Here is a 17,315-nt window from a genome sequence, read left to right on the forward strand (position 1 = left end):
ATATGCCAACCTGATATAATGTGGCAAACAATGCCGAACCAATATTTTCATGATCAATAGTTTTACGCAGTTGATGCACTTAACCAATCCTTATTAGCTGGATACACACTGCCAACATACACTACATACACTTCATTATATATTTACACTAGCCAAAGATATGGCGTCGCATGGGTAATAGAATAATTACCTAATTAATTTGAGTAACTTACCTGGAATAACTTACCTAAAATAATACTAGCATTTTGAGCCAGCTTAACAAAAGTTACATGCAGCAGTCAACAGTGGTAGTTATATAACCAATGTAATGACTATTTGTCCGTCGAATCCATTGTATTTGGTATAGTTGAATGCTAAAGCTTGGTGCTTCTGGACCAGAAGGTATCGAGATTAAATCCAGTGCTGTTCGAATTTTTCTTTGCTAGATTTGAATCGCTGAAACTAGACACAAGTCTATCAAAAAACAAACACTGAAATGTTAATATAGATATAAATAAATTAATGGGTAAGGTAAGGCAGGTAAGGCAGTTTTATGAAAGAACAAGTACTGAGAGCGGTGTACCAGTAGGAAGAACACTAACTTACATGTTGAAATACATATTAGTAAACATGAAGCCAGAAAGTCTAACCAAGTCCGAGGGAAATAAAAACAAACCATACATAGCTGTGGCAGAGTATCAGACCACTGCCAAAAATTGAGGGGTGATGTGACTAAAAACGCTATGTAATGTCATTGGTTGGCCAACCATTGTGAGATGCTTAGGCTAAGACCAACAGGTTTAAGTGGTGCTTTTTTGGTGGAGCTATGAAATTGCTTCATGAAAACTTTTTAAGAAGATTTGTCCTAGCAAATGATCTAAAATATTGTAAAGGTTTTGTGCGACCTTCACTTTTTCCTCCACTAGTACAAGACTCAGTGCATGAGTTTATACATATATTTCTGCTTAGTTCATAAGTTGTACAAGAAGGATCAAGTAACATGCAATTAACAGCTCCAGGACAGCTCTGCCTTCTAACTCAAATGTTCATGCTTATATAGCAGGTAGGTCCTACCTCTGTTCTACAAAGGTGAGCCCGGCTCGGCTCTGACACGGCTCGGCTCCGACTTGGCTTGGCTTGGCTTTGCTTCGGCTTGGCTTTGCTTTGGCTTGGCTCAGCTGCAGGTGGACACCATCCACCACAATATTATGCTTTACTATGACTTATATGTAAGGGGTTGTCTGCAGCCAGCAGACAAAGAAATCAGTGACGAGATTGGGGAAAAGGGAGACTTAATTCAAAGTTAGTACAACAGGAATACAAAATAGAAATCACTATATGTTCCTTCAACTTTTAAAGCACATCAATTATAACAGTGATTTTATTATATATTTCGGTACTTCAGAGTCTTTCAAATGTGCCTATTCAATACGCAAAGAATAACAGAACTATGAAAAACAGTGTGTCAAAAGTATGTTCTGCAATAAAAAAAACTCTTGGTTCTAGTTCCCACAATGTGATGTCATAATTAGCATTTAGCCTTAGGTCGTCGATCCCTTTCGCTACCATTGAGGGTGCGCTTTTCTGTGAAAATCGGTGCTCTTAAACCCAGAGAGTGCTAACAATAAACTAAGATTCTAAACTAGAAATTCCCCTGTCTTACAGCCCACGACCAAAGTAATGATGGAAAAAATAAAGGGTACTGCTGGTTGTTGGAAAAGTAGTTACAAAAGGTCACAATTCTACAAAATTAGAATTCTTTAGTTAGGTGTTGTAAGCATCATCTACAACACCTACTAAAGAATTCTCTGAATCAGATGAGTTATTGTTATTATTTTGAGTAGTGTGTTGTTGAACATTAGCATTTGATGTTGATGGTTGCTGTGAGGACCTTCCATTTCTCCTCCTCCGTAATAATTGGGAGACACGTGGACGGCCAATGCGACGACGTGGTGTTCTGGGAGGTTGTATGTTCATAGTAGTTGTCAAGTTGTTTTGAAATGAAAATCAAAAGGTCTATTATGCAAAACAAAAAGTTGTATAAAAATCAGACCTAATCTACTGCTATCTCAAACCTATGTTTTACAACAATAAAATAAATATTAATTCAAGCTGTAGACCTAACCTACAATATATAATTTAACTAACAACAACAATAAAGAAATATGTTTATTATATCTCTGAAATGCAATATTAAAAGTAAAACGGCAAGCTGCCGTGTAACATACAGGTTGAAAGTTGGTTGTGTTGTGAATGTAGAATGGTTTTGACAGCGATATTTAACAGAAAGCAAGCAATAGCATTCACGTGTTTAGAGGTTTTATGCAATCTGGAGTGAAATAAAGAAATATTCTTGTCATAAAGGGGCATTGTAGTTCCGCCTAGCTTGAAGATAAGATGTAAAGAAATCTGGTTAATGTTCTAGATAATTTAAAAAACCTTTGTTAATTGGACAAAAACGTAGGCTGATAAACTGTGTACCACATTTTCGTACCTGTAAATCGGTCTACGCCTCAAACAGTCAACGTTAATTACACAAACCTTTGGCAATTAAACAATGCCATAGACTGGTGAAATGTCCACATTTTTCTCATAAAATGTTGGCGACCTATTGTTTCTACTCTCTGTCGAACGGCTTTATCGGCGTTTCATATGCCGGTCTGAATTTTAATTACAATAGGCTTGTAAGTTTTTTATTTCGATTTAAGGCCAAATTAATCTGTCTATTTATGTATAATCCAATCAGATGGGTTAGTTTTAGGGTTTTGCTGTAACCTTTCAAAGACTTGGTAACATATTTAAATAGGTTTACATGTGTTTTGTGTCGTTATTATATTTAGATGACTCTACACAAAAATGGTTAAATTTGTTGATGTGATTTCGTTACAAGGGTTTGCGAAGGCCATTAATGAATAATTTTCAAGAGTTTTGTGCACATGTGCATTTATCATAATTCTTAATACCAATCGCTTTACTCGTGTTTGGTCGTGGGATAATCAACAATGCCCGGGGATCGGGCTAACACCCGACCAATACAAACACACGTTCTGAGTTAATAGATTTCGTGATTGTGGAAGTAGTTGCTGTTGTAGTAGCATTATTATCTGAAGAATCCGTATCACTTTCCATGTTACTTTTTAAATATGATTATGCTTCAATAAATATACTGCCATTGATAAAGGTAATGAAATCACATCGATTAAATTGTGACCTGAGTGTCGTGGCCCTAGGACTATATGTAAATTGCACTCTCACAAGATCACGCAATGCTTGAAATTAATTAGTCTCAGTCGTGCCCCTCAACATCACAATAAAAAGAAAGGGCTAGTGCTTAATATCATAGAGAAAACATATTATGGTGCTTGGAATCTGAGCTATTTATCATAAAAATAATCAGTACATGGAGAGCTAATTACACTGATTCCTTTGTCATCTTTAGTGGTTCTCTGGAGTTGTCCTACCTTCACCTGCCAGTAGCATCATTATCGTAGTTGATAAATAAGGGGTAAGAGCACACAACACCGAATATGTAAACTGTGATGTCATAATTCGCGAGCCAATACCATTGAACATTTTTGTGGTAGAGCTCTGGGGAAATCCTATAAACACTAACCAATGTATGTCTCATCATGTCAAACAATGGCTCATTTGAAAGCCAAGATATTGAAGAGCCTGAATAAGCTGAAAAAATACTTATGTAATTGATGTGCTTTAAAACCAATTACTATAAACACATATTGAGTTATTCCTTTACATAAGATTTCAAATTTATTTGAAATCTTAAATAAGTCAATATTTAGTGAAATAATAAGTGAACGGGAAATTGATGATCTGGGTAAAGTTGTCAGTTTTTCTTTACGTCTAGAATGGTAGAGAAGATAATTCTTAACCTGTGTTTAGTTATTAGTAATGCACATCTGTTCATCATACACCAGTGGTAAAATCCTAGTTTTCTGAGGTTCAATCTAAAATAATAGAGAAGACAATTCTCAATCAGTGTTTGGTTATTAGTAAATACACAGCTTTTCACTATATACTTAGGGTAAAATTCTAGTTTTCTAAACGTAAATATAGAATTACAGAAAGGACAATTCCTAATTTGTGTTGAGTTAGCGATAATGGACAGGTAGTTATTCATGATATACTTGGGTGTATTCATATTTTCTAGTTTCCTAAACTTGAATCTGGGGTAATAGACAAGACAATTCCTTCTTTTTGTTTGGTTATTAGCAAAACGCAACTATTCATGAAGTACTCGGGTGTATTGTTTTAACTTTAACTTCAACTTGCTAAAAATGTTATAAATTCAAATTCTCCTAGCAGCTAGTATCTGGTTTGACTAGTGCTCAGCTTCATTGAACTACAAGTTGACTAAATGTTTTATCTCTATAACCTGCAGAGCTGCCTTCTGCTTGAACTTGGTCCATGGCTGAAGGTAAAATCTTGAAACGCCACAAAGGGAAAAATTTCTGTACTGAAAAGTCAGAAAGTAACTTTTATTAGCAAAGTGCTCAACATGATAGCACAGTAGATAGACCAGCTGGTTCATAAATTAAAAAGATTTGACCTAGATATTTTTAATCTACACACACAAAGATCTAAAGCAAAGAGAGTTATCAATTGATTAAACATACATATGCATGATTAGATTTTTTCAGCATCACGTGATTAAACCGGTGAGTGATAGTAATCAAAAGTACAGGTTAGTTATCAAAGCAAAAGGTTTCACTGAATACAGATATTTGGACTTAAATAAAAGGGTTATTGTATAAAGATTTGTGGGGAACTAGCTACTAGAGGTAGGTGATTTTTTGTTGGCTTGTTGGTGCAACGTAGTCACAATACCTTCACCTTTGTGAGATGTGATTGAACCAACGTGTTTGACACCTTTACCTGCTATTACTTTTCAAAAGAATCCATAGTGATTATAAACTCATTCAAATTGTACACAGTGTCTACTGTGGATATGATTAGAAAAGCTTTGAAAGAAACTTTTAACTATAACTAAAAGGTTTGTTTGATAAACTTGATTTGGTTTAAGGACAAAGTTTGACAAGGTTTGATAAACCTTTTTTGATTGGGTATTAAAGAAGCTTTAAGTTAGCAGAAGTTAGTAAATCGGCAGCAATTTGAATAAGTGAATATTTGAGACAAATCACCATTATAGTGGTTTGTGTCATTCTTCATATGAGTTAGTTCATTTGGGAATTGATTTTAAAAAAAGTCATCTGGGGGATGGATTTAATACACCAATCACAACAAACTAATTTCAAGTGATAGAAAAATATCTATACTTTTTGATAAAAAAGTTTTAAACTTAACATTAGAAGCATTTAATTTGAAACAAGTCATTTAAGCTTTTGATTTATATTATAGTTTCTATATGTACATGTATCTACTAAAAATAAATAAATACATGAACTTGTGACAGTGCTCTGATAACTTGAACGCTCTGATAATTCGAACACTTTTGCTCTGTCCCTTGAAGTTCGAGTTATCCATGTTTGACTTTTAGTTTTAGTTTGTTCAATAAATGTTTATCCTGTTCGGCTCGCGACCTAGATTGTGTTTTGAATTTTGGCCCCTTTTACAATTGAGTTTGACATCCCTGGTTTAAATCAATCAAATCGGCGTTATATCTTTTGTTGGTCAAAGAATGAATCTCACCAAATGCTAGAATAGTTGTAGAATGCTAGAATAGTTATAGAATGCTAAAATAGTTATACAATGCTATGAAAACAAACTGCACTTGAGATTGAGCATTGAAGAGTAGCTACTACCAAGATAGTGATTAGATGGTTGTAACAAACACGTTTGAAGTTATCGTTTCTAGTCATTAATAAGTGAATTGTAAATCACGTAGTATGGGAAAATTGAAGCTATTGAAGGAAAATAAAAGCTAAATGTTCTCTAACATTCATAAAAAAACATACTCTTTTAATATTGATCAACTCGAAGCTATCAGCTTGTGTACCAAAAATAAGATTTCTTTTTTTATTGTGGGTCACCTTGGGATAGCCCAAACCTTTGTATGTTAAAGGTTGGTTTTTAAAACTTTCGAGTATTATTAGTTTTTATTAGTCATTATGTGAATGTTATAGTTTCAGATAAAAACCCTAATGTTGACTTGAAGATACTTGAAAGTGTTCGTCTATGTAAGAATTATTTTATCCAGACTGAATTTTTTTTCCAATGCCAGATACACTATCAAAAGAGGCAACTGAGAGTATATTTTATTTGAAAGCCTTATCAAACCAAACAAATTCTAAAAATCTGATAAAATCAAATTTGTGAAATTTTGGCGTTTAAAAGCTAAAAGTTGTGAGATGTCATTTACAAGTCCCCAAAACAATGCAGTTCAGTAATCCAGATTTTATTAGACGTCTTACATGCATGCTGTACATAGTAGAGGTGGAACGAGACAGGTTTTTTAAGTTCGAGACGAGACTCGAGACACTGTCTTGTAAAAATTCGAGACATGAGACAGTAAATGAGCATTAGGTGATGATTTCATTTTACAAGGACTAGCGTACTTAATATAGGAAATTGATAAACCTCTTTTTAAATTGAATTCTTTCCTGGTGTAAAAGATTTAAATACAACATTTTAATAGCGATATGCATGTATTCTTTGTAAACAAAGGTGACACAAACAGCTCTAAAATAGCGAAGTTATATATTTCTATTAATTTTGAGCTTAATTGATAATAATTATTATAAACATATTGCTTTGTACATGTATATTTTTACCATCTATTGAATAGTTCTTACTTTATATTGTAATAAAATGTGTAATGAAACCGATAGCCGTCGATCTACAAAGAAGTACCACAACTAAAAGAACCCACGATAGCACTTTCATTCCTATTGTTTTATTTATGCTAAGTTTTGTATGTGAATTACATTTAAATTGTACTCATGAAATAATGAGAATTACTGTATATATTCCTATATTGAACTAACGGTAATGTCATTGTTACCCGGAACACCTACTATGGTCGACACAGCCTTTAGTTCATTTCTCCGTGTCCGGGCAAGTTTTACCCGCAATTGGTAGTATATACAAGAGGCCCGAATTTTATGAAGGACAGTTGGTGTTTGGACACGATACGATAAAATACAGATATTTTACTCGCAACAGTCTTATTTATTAAATTGGATTATCCGGAGGGTAATTAGATTCGACGCGGTATCTGTTTTAAGGACACAGAACCGGACTACAGTATATTAACAGGGCCGTTGTCCGGACTACATGATTAGACTCGGTGGCCAACATAATCAATAACAACAGGTAGTAACGGACCGGGTATAACTTTAAAGGCAGTTACCCGCAATCCATTACAATATATGAGTTGTTGTTACCGCGAGAAGCCCTGTTTTAACAGCCGTGCGCAGGCGCTTTAGTTCTATTTCTTGTTTCGAGTTTGGCAATAGTTAGGTCGAGACCAGATCGAGACGAGAAAAGTCGATACTCAAGGTGTCTCATTCCACCTCTAGTACATAGAGAACCTGTTTGATATTGAATAAGAATGTGGAAGACTTAGTCATTTTTGTTTAAGAATAGTTTAAAAAAGCTACACTTTTTGGTAAGGTTTTCGCTCATTCGAAAGTTTTTTAGATTCTCTTTTATCTGCTTGATATTTTTCAAGATACTATTTGCTCCCATTTTCTTTTACCTATTATATAATCTCTGCTCATGTAAAAGTTTTTTAAACCGGAGTTGTTAATCAGGTCAGAAATGCATACTGTCTTGGGCAATTAAAAATGAAACATGACCATAAGGCTTCTGGTAAGAATGCCAGTAACATACAATCTTGCTTTTTCTTGGAACATAAAATTTCATTAAGATAATCATGTCTCCGGTTTACCCACAATGTTTCCCTACAATGTTTACCTGCAATGCTTTGTACTTGGTCTTTTGGATTCGTGGTAAAATGAGATAAAATATTTTTGTCATTGCAGTTAACCGAGATGAAACTACGTGCTTTGTTGGTCTATTTGCCTCTTATTATCTCCGTTCTGAGAATTACTGATGCCGAGCCAGTCACTGCGACCTTTCTCGGAATCAGTGCTCTCACAATTGCTGGTGTCACTTTGGTCGGTAAACCGATATACTGCGTCATCAAAGAGTGCTGTCAGGATCGATGGATAAGAAGAGAGCTGCCATGTAAGATTAAACAGAGGATTTTTCTAATCACAGTAGGCTTTCTTTGTCATTTGACGCGTTGCCCAACAAATGTTTTTTAACTTTTGAGAATGAAGTTCATTTTTTAAGAGCACCAAACTTTGAGAAGTGTTTTTGATAGTTATCTGTTTCCATGTGCTTATTAGAATTTTGCCAAGTGATTCAAAAAGGGAGAGATGGATACTATGGTACTGTGAGTTATTTTTGCGCTGGACTGGTGGTAGTCCGAGCATAACATGCTGTTTATTTTCTGTATAGTTTTCAGTTAACACATTTTCAACGGACTGTTAACCTAGATAAAACAATTTTCCTGGTTTTAATGAATTTCTATTTATTGTTTTTGTCTTTAATCTTACATAATAAATATTTAACATACCTAGTAAAAGAGGATCATTTTGGGTTCTTAACAACAATTTGAGTTTTTAGTTTAATCAATTGATAAAACACTTTTGTTTACAAATATAATCAGGGTTTTGTGATTTCTAACACTCAACGTTTTCTGGAACTGTTTCCAATAGTTTTTATAATATGTTTAGTCATTTCAGAAAGCTCATGCCAATATGCAATTTACAATGGCTGGCGCTTGTCATATGAAAGTTATCATGTGGCAGCATTGCAACAAGGGAAATCAGTACACTGGTTACCAAACAAGCAGCATCTGTTGTGAACTTGTATAAAAGTTTAGCCTTTTAGGACACATTTTATCTTTTGGAAACCTCTCAGGCATCCTACCATTGCCCATAGGAAATGTTTAAGATTTGTTTTTAGGAGGGCAACTGCAATTTATAACAACCAATCTGGGCATTCTGTTTGTAGGTACCATAATTTGACAAATATCATCTAATTGGCATTTGAATGTGTATTTTGTGCAGCTGAAGTACGTTATTGCTTGTTTGCTGACCTTTCTTCACCTCACCTTTTTATTTTCAGACTTGAGAAAAGACTTGGAAGCTAAAGTTTATGGCCAACATTTGGCGATAGACTCAGTTGTAAAGACAATACGAGCTCACCTACGTCGTCCCCCGCGGAAGGCGCTAGTACTGTCTTTTCACGGTTGGACAGGCACAGGAAAAAACTTGGTGGCGTCCGTAATTGCACAGAATTTATATGACAGAGGGATGAAAAGCAAATACGTTCATGTGCTCAGTGCTACCAAAGATTTTGCACGGCACGAAAAGGCTGCCGATTACAAGGTAGGACTATTTGTAACTGTCAGTGAGTTTAAGGTTAAGCTGATTGTGTGCTGGACATGTTCTAAATTAATGCATTGCTCACTCAACATACATTTTTCCCCATTATAAGCTAGCCCAAGTTCTAGATTGAGTCTAGATACTAGTGGGTACTGTCTCTGCGGGCTGTATTGTTATGTTATATAGCTGAAAGTTTTCATGATTTGGTGAAAAAGCTAACTGATTTGCTGATGATTGCATTAATCTTGGGTTTTCAAAGTTCACACAATTTTTCTCTTGATTTGGTTGAAGGTTACGAGGTCTGATCCAAAAGTTTCTGGAATGGAGCTGTATACTCGTGCATATTTGCACGATGGAAAAACCCATTGCAGGCTTGGCTGGGAAACACCTCTGGAGTGTTGTCACAAAATTTCAGGTTGCTATGAGAATGCGTTCTCATGTGAGCTAACGATATGTCAAGGTCTGTCCGGTGCTTCCGTCTTTTTTCTAACTTTTTTTTTGTGAAGGTAGAGACAGCACTGAAGATGACGCGAGGTCTGGCAGACCAACGTCGGCAAGAACCTGCTCGTAAATTGACAGTGTGAGGTCACTAGTCATGCCAGATCGACGTTTAACCATTAGAGATATCTGGAGAAACTGGACTTAGTTTTCGAGCTGTTCACAAAGTTTTAACTGACAATTTAAACAATTTTTTAACAATTTAAACGAGTCGCAGCAAAGTTCGTGCCAAGCTTGTTAACTGATGATCAAAACGAGCTCAGGATGCACGCTTGCAACGATTTTAAGGAAGCTTTCAGGAATGATCAAAACTTTATTTTAAAAGTCGTAGTATCCTTGTTTTTCCTAATTTCACACAAAATTTAATGCAAATGCGCTGTTCTGGTTTATTAGACATGACGATAAATTTTTTTTAAAAGCGGCGGAAGCACCTGACAGACCTTGACATATCGTCGGCTCACGTGAGAACGTGTTGTCATAGCAGCTTGAAATTTTGTGACAACACTCCAGTGGTGTTTTCCAGCCAACGCTGCAATGGGTTTTTCCATCGAGCAAATATGCACGAGTATACAACTCCATTCTGGGAACTTTTGGATCAGACCTCGTATGTAATACAACCTCTGCCTAATCCTAAAAGTGCATCTTATCAATCAACATGTTACGTGGTGGCAGCTTGCGAAAAAATTATACCCCAAGGATGGGCAGCATCTTAGAAAATTATTTGAAATCATTCTGAGACATTGTTATCTCCGAAATTCTGAGAATATGGCTGAAGCGCCAATTCAGCAACGAGCACAGCCATTAAGGATTGATCCATCAGGTAGTTTTGACTTCTCAGATCCCAGTAAATGAACAAGGTGGGGGCTAGATGGCTGGGATACAGAGATTCCACTAGAAGAAAGAAACATTTTGACAGGGAGCAGATGAATACCTTAGTATATTTTCTTGGAGAACAGGCTGTAGATATCATTATTCTCTCACTGAATATTCCTGAAGACATACACGATGATGTGCTAGCAGCTTTTGATGACTATTTCGGTCTCAGAACCAATATTATCATTGAAAGAGCCAAATTCAACAAACTCGTTCAGAATGGAAATGCTATAGACATATTTTCATGAACAAATTAGATTTCGGTGCAGATGTAGCAATTGCATTGAGATAATTTTAAATATCTACAACTGTCAGATAAGAAACTATCCGGTACAGGCGGTATAACTTTATCTTTTGAGGTTTAGTTGAAGCACAGCTTAGAGTTGACAGAAATTCAATTTGTTTGGGTACATAAATGTCACTGAACTCTGCAGAATCTAGTTGAGGGAGGATGTGACACCCACAGCATTACACATACCATATGATGTGTCTCAACCACGACTACCATTCGCAACAATCAGACAATATAGAAAGTAAGGGTATAATAACTAAAGTAACAGTTCCCACCAATTGGTGTTTAGGTATGGTGCAAGTACCGAAAGAAGACCCTACTAAAATTCACATATATGCTGATCTGACTAAACCCAACAAAGCGGTACAATGAGACACCAACTTTAGCAGTTCTATAAAAAAAACCTAGCTAAAATATCGGGATTTTGAAATTCATGACAAATTAGTCACGAACTCAGGATATTATCAGATACCATTAAATGACAACTTCCGATTGTTAATTACATTCTTCACTCTATGCAAACATGTTTGCTATAATCGAGTACCCTTTGGTTTAGTCAGTGCAGGTGATATATTTCAATGGTGCATGTGTGACATTTTGGAGGGACTAGATGGTGTAGTGTGCCACATGGCAGATATTCTAGCGTTCAGCACCAACAGCGAGGAAAAATTAGATGAAAGAACATGCAAAATGCTGAAATGTTTCAGAGAAGCCGGAATGACTCTAAACCATATGAAATTCGTATGAATCGTATGCAAACCTCTGTGAAATTCTTGGGACTATATATCAGCGAGCAAGGCCTAAATCTAGATATAAATTGTATATGGGACATTTTGGAGTTACCTGACCCCACATGTCTCAAAGAGTTTGTCATTTCTCGGATCCATGAAGGAATTGGGTAGATTCTCTTCTAAGATTTCTGACATAACCAAACCATTACATGCATTATTTGGTTAGAAAAAATGAACATAGGATACCAACTTGACCCAAGCCACAAAATACATTAAAACTGTATTCTTTAAAACCTTCTGTCGAGAATGGTATGATGTTACAAAACAATTTGTTATAGTGAGTGACGCTTCAAATATGGGACTAGGAAATGTACTATTTCAAACACAGTCTGATGGATCTTATCGACTTGTTGCATCTAAGTCAAGAAGTCTTACCGACACGGAGTCTAGATGGTCACCTATTGAGCTAGAAGCGTTAGAAATAGCGTGGACACGTTCCAAGTTTGAAATGTACATTTTAGGACATCCAGACGTGACACTTGAAACTGACCACAAACCACTCATACTTGTATTCACCTTTAATGCTGTCAATGACCTCGCAATTAGAATTTAAAGACAAAGGCTCTGAACACTAAAATATGCATTCACTGGAACACATACCTGGCAAGGAAAACAACATAGCTGACCTTTTTGTCCCGACAACCCCTATCCAAGCCAGATGCTGAAGATAGACAACTTGCCAAAAAGATAGAGGTAGCCCCTTTATCTACAATCTCAACACTACCTGCATGTGAATATTGCCTGGCCGAACTTAACTTCAAACAACAGGAGGAAAACTCTGCGACAGGAAATAAATTTCATCGACCACGGATGGCTCAGTCATCTGTCAGATGACTGAGCGTACACCTTCAATGTCAGTTTTCATCGATTCTTTTCATTTTTCTAGACGGCATTGTCTATTCTGCAGAAGGAAAAGTGTTGTAAAATATTGTATGTCTTAAATAAAGTAAAACAAAAATATAGCCTTACGTATTGGGATTGATATCTGTCTGATTGTTTGTCGTCGGAGCTCGATGTTAGGACATAAATAGCTTTCGACAAAACTAAACTCATGATCTTCAGCCTGGTATATCGACACTCAAATGCCTGCACCATTGGATCACCTGTAAGTATTTATGAATAATTGCACTGCTACTTATATTCTGTGCTTTGTCGCCAAATTTGGCAATGTCGAACGGTAAACTAGATTTCCAAGATACTAGTATATATAAAATAATCCTGATACGTACGTTGTTTTCTTTTTCAAGTTTGGCAGGAAATATCAATATTTTAAGGCCAGCTACAAGATTCGCGTTATTCTACTCGAATTTGAAAACTTTCACCAACTTGACACTTTACACTGTATGGAATTCTTTATGTTGTATCAAGCAAAAACTTTATATACATTCTCTGCGTTATGTGGAATTTACGTTATGCGATTAATCCCTGAGATCCATTTGCGGCAGACACGGGTTACCAGAAGCAGCGATATCAGAAAATGGACTGTGTTATGCTAGCCAGAAATTCAAGGAGTTTGCTGTAAAGTGTTGCCTCAGAAGCTCTCACCAGCTTTCTTCAGATGATACCCTCAAGCAAATGGTGAAGCGGAGATGTGTGTACAAACTGTAATGAATCTCATCAAAAAAGCAACTAGACCACATTTCTTCTCTCACTGCAACACACATATACACAGCGAACATGCTCCAGCTGAGATGGTGATGGGCAGACGACTTCAGATTGATTTATCAACAGATCCGAACACTTTACTTGCCTACACTTCAGATTAAGACCTCATCGCTGGAAGAGAATATCACTATAAAATCAAAATGAAACGCACTTTTGACAATTTTCACAATGCTAAGGAACTACCCAAATTGAACGTCGGAGATCAAGTCTACATACGTTATCTCGAAAAACCTGGTACGGAAAACAGAAAACCTACCCAGCAGATTCCCTGTAATTAATACTGACACTAGTGCAGTTCGTAGAAACAGAGGCTCATTATCTGTTTTACCAAACTTACTCTCAGATACTCACTCACTTGTGATCAACACAATCACTTGGTAAAACGGCAGTGCCAAACCATTCACCAGAAACACCAGACAGTTCACTTGTTTCCACTTGCAGAACATCTCAGGTTTCGAATCGTCCTCAATGCTTGGGTTACGAGTGGTTGGGTGGCTGATACTTTTATCCATAACTGTTGTTGATGATGCAGTTTTCTATTCGGGGGAAAATTGAGTTTTTCAATTTTTTTATAATTAGTACATTTACTATTATGTTATATAGCGAAAAATTTTCATAGCTATACGAGAGAGCTAGCTGATTTGCTGATAATTGTATTAATTTTGGGTGTTCCAAGTTAACTTTATTTTCTTATGACTTGGTTGAACATTACGCAATACAACCTCCGCTTAAGTTTAAAAGTTCATCTCATCAATCAACCTGTTACACAGACTTGACACTTTGATAAAAATAACTACACTCCTGATCAATCTGATGTTTGCAAATTAATTTACCAGGATCAGATTCAACATTGGGTAGAGGGCAACGTCTCTTCCTGCCCTCGTCAGCTTTTCATCTTTGATGAAGTGGAGAAAATGCCAGATGGAGTATTGGACACATTAAAACCCTTTCTTGATCACTATGACTCTGTTCAAGGCATTGATTACAGATCATCAATATTTTTGTTCCTTGGGTATGTCTCTTTATCTTGTTGGTCTTGATTTCCGTTGGGCTTTTTATATTTTTAACCTTTTTGTTTACTGATTGTCAAACATTTCATGTGATGTCATCTAGCATGTTGTCCAAATAGCTGTGGTTCTTATTAGGAATGCTGGAGGAGAGGCTCTGTATGATGCGACATACAATCACTATCAATCTGGGGGAAAACGTGATGACTTAGAAGTGAAAGATATGGAAAAAATGTTATGGACAGAAGCGTACAATACCAAGGGTAAGTTTGCAGGACGTTTCAAGGTGCTTTTACACAAGTTAGAATTGTGCCATTTAAAATCGTCACCTGTAAAAAGGTGATATGATTAGCAGATAGTGATCATACCAACAACTGTCTTAGGGGGCTTGCGATGAGTTGCTGCCAGAAAAAAAATCATATAAAATGTCAAGAGATGACACTGGTAGAAATCTATATATCATGTATGAGGTTTTTACGGCTACATGTGTGTGTGTGCGCGCGTGTGTGTGTGGTGTGTGTGTGGTGTGTGTGTGGTGTGTGTGTGCGTGCGTGCGTGCGTGTGTGTGTTTATTTTCATCAACAGAAACTAAACAGAAAAATAAACTGCATATTAGTAAATATATCAGGTTAAATACAAATTAATGAGAAAATGAAAAGCTATAGCAAAATTTACTCAACCTAAGCACGAGGTAATGATGATGGAGCCATAGGTGCACTGTAGCCCAGCTAATGTTGCGCAAGCCTCAAAAAACAGCCAACAGCAGCGGAACAAAGGCGGGCCTCAGCCCACCCCAGTCAGAGAGACAGGAGATAGCATTTTACTTGTTTTTTAAAGTCAAATTTTTTTCAATCTGTTCAGTAGGTTATTCCAACAAAAGGTTGTTTGATATTGAATAGTTTTTGCCCAGCACTAGATGTAAACAAGGGAATATGAAGATTTAGAAGAGAGTGACGAGTGCTATAAGAGTGTGGTGGTCCCCCATTTCCAGATGAATGAAATACAGTATGACCCCTTAGCAGCAGCTTTAACGTATATAACTTATCTATTGGTAACATATTAGTTAGAGTAAACAATTTTTTTGATGGATAGTCAAAGGGTTGATGACATATAATTCGCACTATGTGTCAAATGAATTTTAAATAATATCTTGAGATCTTGAAATATAAACAAGGAATGTTTTTGTTAGAAGTTGTATAATGGCATTGTATGTCTATTGCAATTTCTTTCTGATGGTGAGCTTTGTCTTGCTCAAATGTTTTAGAAAGAGGGATGGCTTTGAAAAGCCTAAAGTTTTTTATGTACCATCATATAACATTGGAACTTTTTTTCTACATCAAAATATTTTTATCACAAACTAAATAATTGGCATAGAAATCATCGCTTAATTTTTCTGTTCATTAAAGATAGGTTAAACAATTATCTAAACCAAGAATACCACTTTAGGTAAAAATCAGAGATGTCCAGTTCAATGAAGCATGATGGTCCTTTACTAGAGACGACAGAAATTGAGACATGTTTCCAAAACAGGTTTTTAAGTGATTGACATCTTTTCACAGGTGGTCTCAAGGTTTCCAGTTTAATAACATCCAACCTCATCAGCCACTACATACCATTCCTCCCACTCGAGAAAAGACATGTTCGACAATGCGTCAACGATGAACTTGCAAACAGAAATGTTAGTTCTCAGAAGAGTGATGGGCTGAGAGAAAAAATAATAAGCCAGTTATCTTTTACACCAGAAGGTGTGGAACTGTATTCCATTTCAGGATGTAAGCGTGTACACGCTAAGATTGATCTGGTTATGGAGGAGGAAGGCTATCCCTGAGTCGAAGAGAAAAGAGCTGAAGACAAACACCAATCATAATAGACATCTGAGACTTTGGATGCATAGTCTACAAGCTTCTACCTATAGAAGTCTTCCTGGTTATATAGAGTGGTGATCCCTAAATCTCAATTTTTTACTGGCCTATAGGATGGGCATACTTTTTGTACGATTTTCTGTTTCTATGTTATTTTCTTACCCAATTTTTAATGGTTTGAATGCAGCCCTCAAACTGTTCTTAATATTTCTTGATATTCTTCTGCTGATTCATCTATATTTTAATTATCGTTTTGCTAAAAGAATGTGTAAGACAAAAAATTATTGAGCGCAAAGATGTTCAAAATTTGAATAAATATAATAATAAATAAAATAAAAATAATATAAATAATAAAATGATTAATAATAATAGAATAATAAAAATGGCCTTCTCGGAAGTCTCTCAACTGTGATCGGAATAAGCCTGATTATTATCTTGCAGTTAGAATGTTCGGTTTATATTTAAACACGACAGTTTGAACATGATTTGCGATAATAGAGAGAAAAAGGAGCATTTAGAGAAACAAATTAGAGAATTGTAGGAGTGACGATGCGACACCCATTAAATGTCAAAATCTAACCTAATTGGTGAATAATAGAAACCAGTTGTAGGCAGAGTATGCTGCCGTACCAGATCACTTGTGGATACTTACCTTAGGTACTCATCCTTCTCTTCAATCATACAATTAATCACTGTGTCAAGTTGAATCAACCTTGGCAAAAGCCTGTACTAGACTATGTGGAGTCAAAAATAGCTATAGTTGGTGAACTAGCCTGCTGGAAAAATGCCAAAAAGCAAATATTTACTATAATAAGAGCCGTGCTTGTCTGTCTGTCCAGCGCCACAATAGCGTTAAAAAAAGAACAACTTCACACTAGTATTGAACGCAGAGACACCTGCTCCGCAGACAGGCTCACTGACCACCATGCCAAGTGGCCACATTGCCATAGTATGGAATTATTGTGGACATATTA

At 36.0% G+C, this 17,315-nt stretch overlaps 1 protein-coding gene across 1 annotated transcript; it reads left to right on the forward strand.

The window, feature by feature from the left end:
• Positions 1 to 7,940: 7,940 nt before the first annotated feature.
• On the forward strand, positions 7,941 to 16,419 carry LOC137406407 (torsin-1A-like). Its single transcript, XM_068092981.1, has 5 exons — positions 7,941 to 8,145; positions 9,094 to 9,356; positions 14,309 to 14,484; positions 14,618 to 14,742; positions 16,039 to 16,419. The coding sequence occupies exons 1-5, from the start codon at positions 7,950 to 7,952 to the stop codon at positions 16,305 to 16,307; spliced, it is 1,029 nt and encodes a 342-aa protein (XP_067949082.1). The 5' UTR covers positions 7,941 to 7,949; the 3' UTR covers positions 16,308 to 16,419.
• The last annotated feature ends 896 nt before the right edge of the window (positions 16,420 to 17,315 follow it).

The sequence above is a fragment of the Watersipora subatra genome, chromosome 10, assembly GCF_963576615.1.
Source record: "Watersipora subatra chromosome 10, tzWatSuba1.1, whole genome shotgun sequence".
Taxonomy (NCBI): Eukaryota; Metazoa; Bryozoa; class Gymnolaemata; order Cheilostomatida; family Watersiporidae; genus Watersipora; species Watersipora subatra.